This window comes from Orycteropus afer, unplaced genomic scaffold, assembly GCF_000298275.1.
Source record: "Orycteropus afer afer isolate SDZICR_OR568_19922 unplaced genomic scaffold, OryAfe1.0 scaffold00193, whole genome shotgun sequence".
In the NCBI taxonomy this organism is placed as follows: domain Eukaryota; kingdom Metazoa; phylum Chordata; class Mammalia; order Tubulidentata; family Orycteropodidae; genus Orycteropus; species Orycteropus afer.
This window is the reverse complement of record NW_006921780.1, coordinates 5,471,584-5,472,974: the sequence shown is the minus strand read 5'-3', so window position 1 is coordinate 5,472,974 and position 1,391 is coordinate 5,471,584. Positions and strand designations below refer to the sequence as shown.

Below are 1,391 nucleotides of genomic sequence, written 5' to 3'. Positions count from 1 at the left end.
TTGTCTTTGTTTTGTTTGTATGCTATCTATGCAAGTAGGGTACTGTGCTGTACTCTTCTATTCACTAGTTGACAGCACTTATACACTCACAACCTGTCTCCTTTCTGTTGTCAGTCCCTTGTACGTCCCTGCTGAACTTGGCAAACAGAGCCTATTCTTAGGTCCCTGGAATCCAAATGAGAATGCTATCACTTTAAAATCCAAAATGGCTGTCACTTGTAAAGATTCAAAATGACTGTGTACTTGGTCAGTTTAAATATCCAAAATGGCTGCCACTTGTAAACATTCAAAATGGCTGTGCCCTCAACCACTTTAAATATCCAAAATGCCCACTGCTGGTAAACATTCAAAATGGCTGCACCCTCGGTCACTTTAAATACCCAAAATTACTGCCATGTGTAAACAATCAAAATGGCTGTGCCCTCCGGATAGCAGAAAGTCAACAACTCAGGTTGTCTCCCTCCTTGCTGTTTCCCTTCCTAGTCATAGACCACTAGCACAGGGTCCCTGAAGCCCTTTATGACCAGGGCTGATCTTTAGGTCAATTCTCAGGTACCAACACCACTTGGAAATATTCAGGCTGTTAGTCTCGTCAGAGTAGCTGACAGTCCACAGCTCTGTCTCTGTACTCACTGTTTTCTTTCAGGTTTTTCCACTGTTGTTGTTATGTGCCATCAAGTCAGACCCAACTCATAGCGACCCTTCCTTGGGTTTCCAAGGCAGTATCACTACGAAAGTAGATTGCCTCATCTTCCTTCCAAGGAGTGGCTGGTGGGTTTGAACCATCAGTCTTCTGGTTAGTAGTGAAGTACCTTAGGCACTATGCTACCAGACTAATCCACTTCTGTATAGTTCCTTTCAAAGCTCAGGGCTCCAGGATTATTTTCTGTATCTCTATCAATTGGTTTTTCTCTTCTTTGTTGAAGAGGGTCTGTGTCGCTTGTCTGCCTATTCCTCCATCTTACCGGAAGTCTTCTGTTGCTGCTTCTTGCCATTTCTTGCCATCTCCAGCATTACAGCTCTTGTGTCTCCTGGGTCTAGCACATTCTCAAAGAATGTGTTCCACTCTTGGCTTTTCTTTCTTGATGGTCATGAGGTCCCCTGTCTGCCTGTGAGACGGCTCATTTTAAGCCCAATTAGATGATAAAACTGATCAATGCCTTCATTAGGGATCCGTACATCTTATTCATGTGGTTCCACCACAACAAAGATGCCATGCATCTTATTTACATTATTAGCAAGCTAGTCAGTCTCCTTGGTGGGCCATAAGCACCTCATTTGCATAGTTCCACTTGGTCCTTGTTCTAGTTACCTAGTGCTGCTCTGACAAGAATATACCACAAATGGGATGGCTTGAACAAATAGGAGTTTATTCTCTTACAGTTCAGGAG

At 43.4% G+C, this 1,391-nt stretch overlaps 1 protein-coding gene across 1 annotated transcript in view; it reads right to left on the bottom strand.

Annotated features, from left to right (window-relative positions):
- SLAMF7 (SLAM family member 7) overlaps positions 1 to 1,005 on the bottom strand; it is a 48,784-nt gene extending 47,779 nt beyond the window's left edge. Inside the window, exon 1 of the mRNA XM_042781893.1 lies at positions 966 to 1,005. Coding sequence (XP_042637827.1) covers positions 966 to 1,005 — 40 coding nt within the window. The remainder of the gene's footprint in view (positions 1 to 965) is intronic.
- Positions 1,006 to 1,391: the final 386 nt, after the last annotated feature.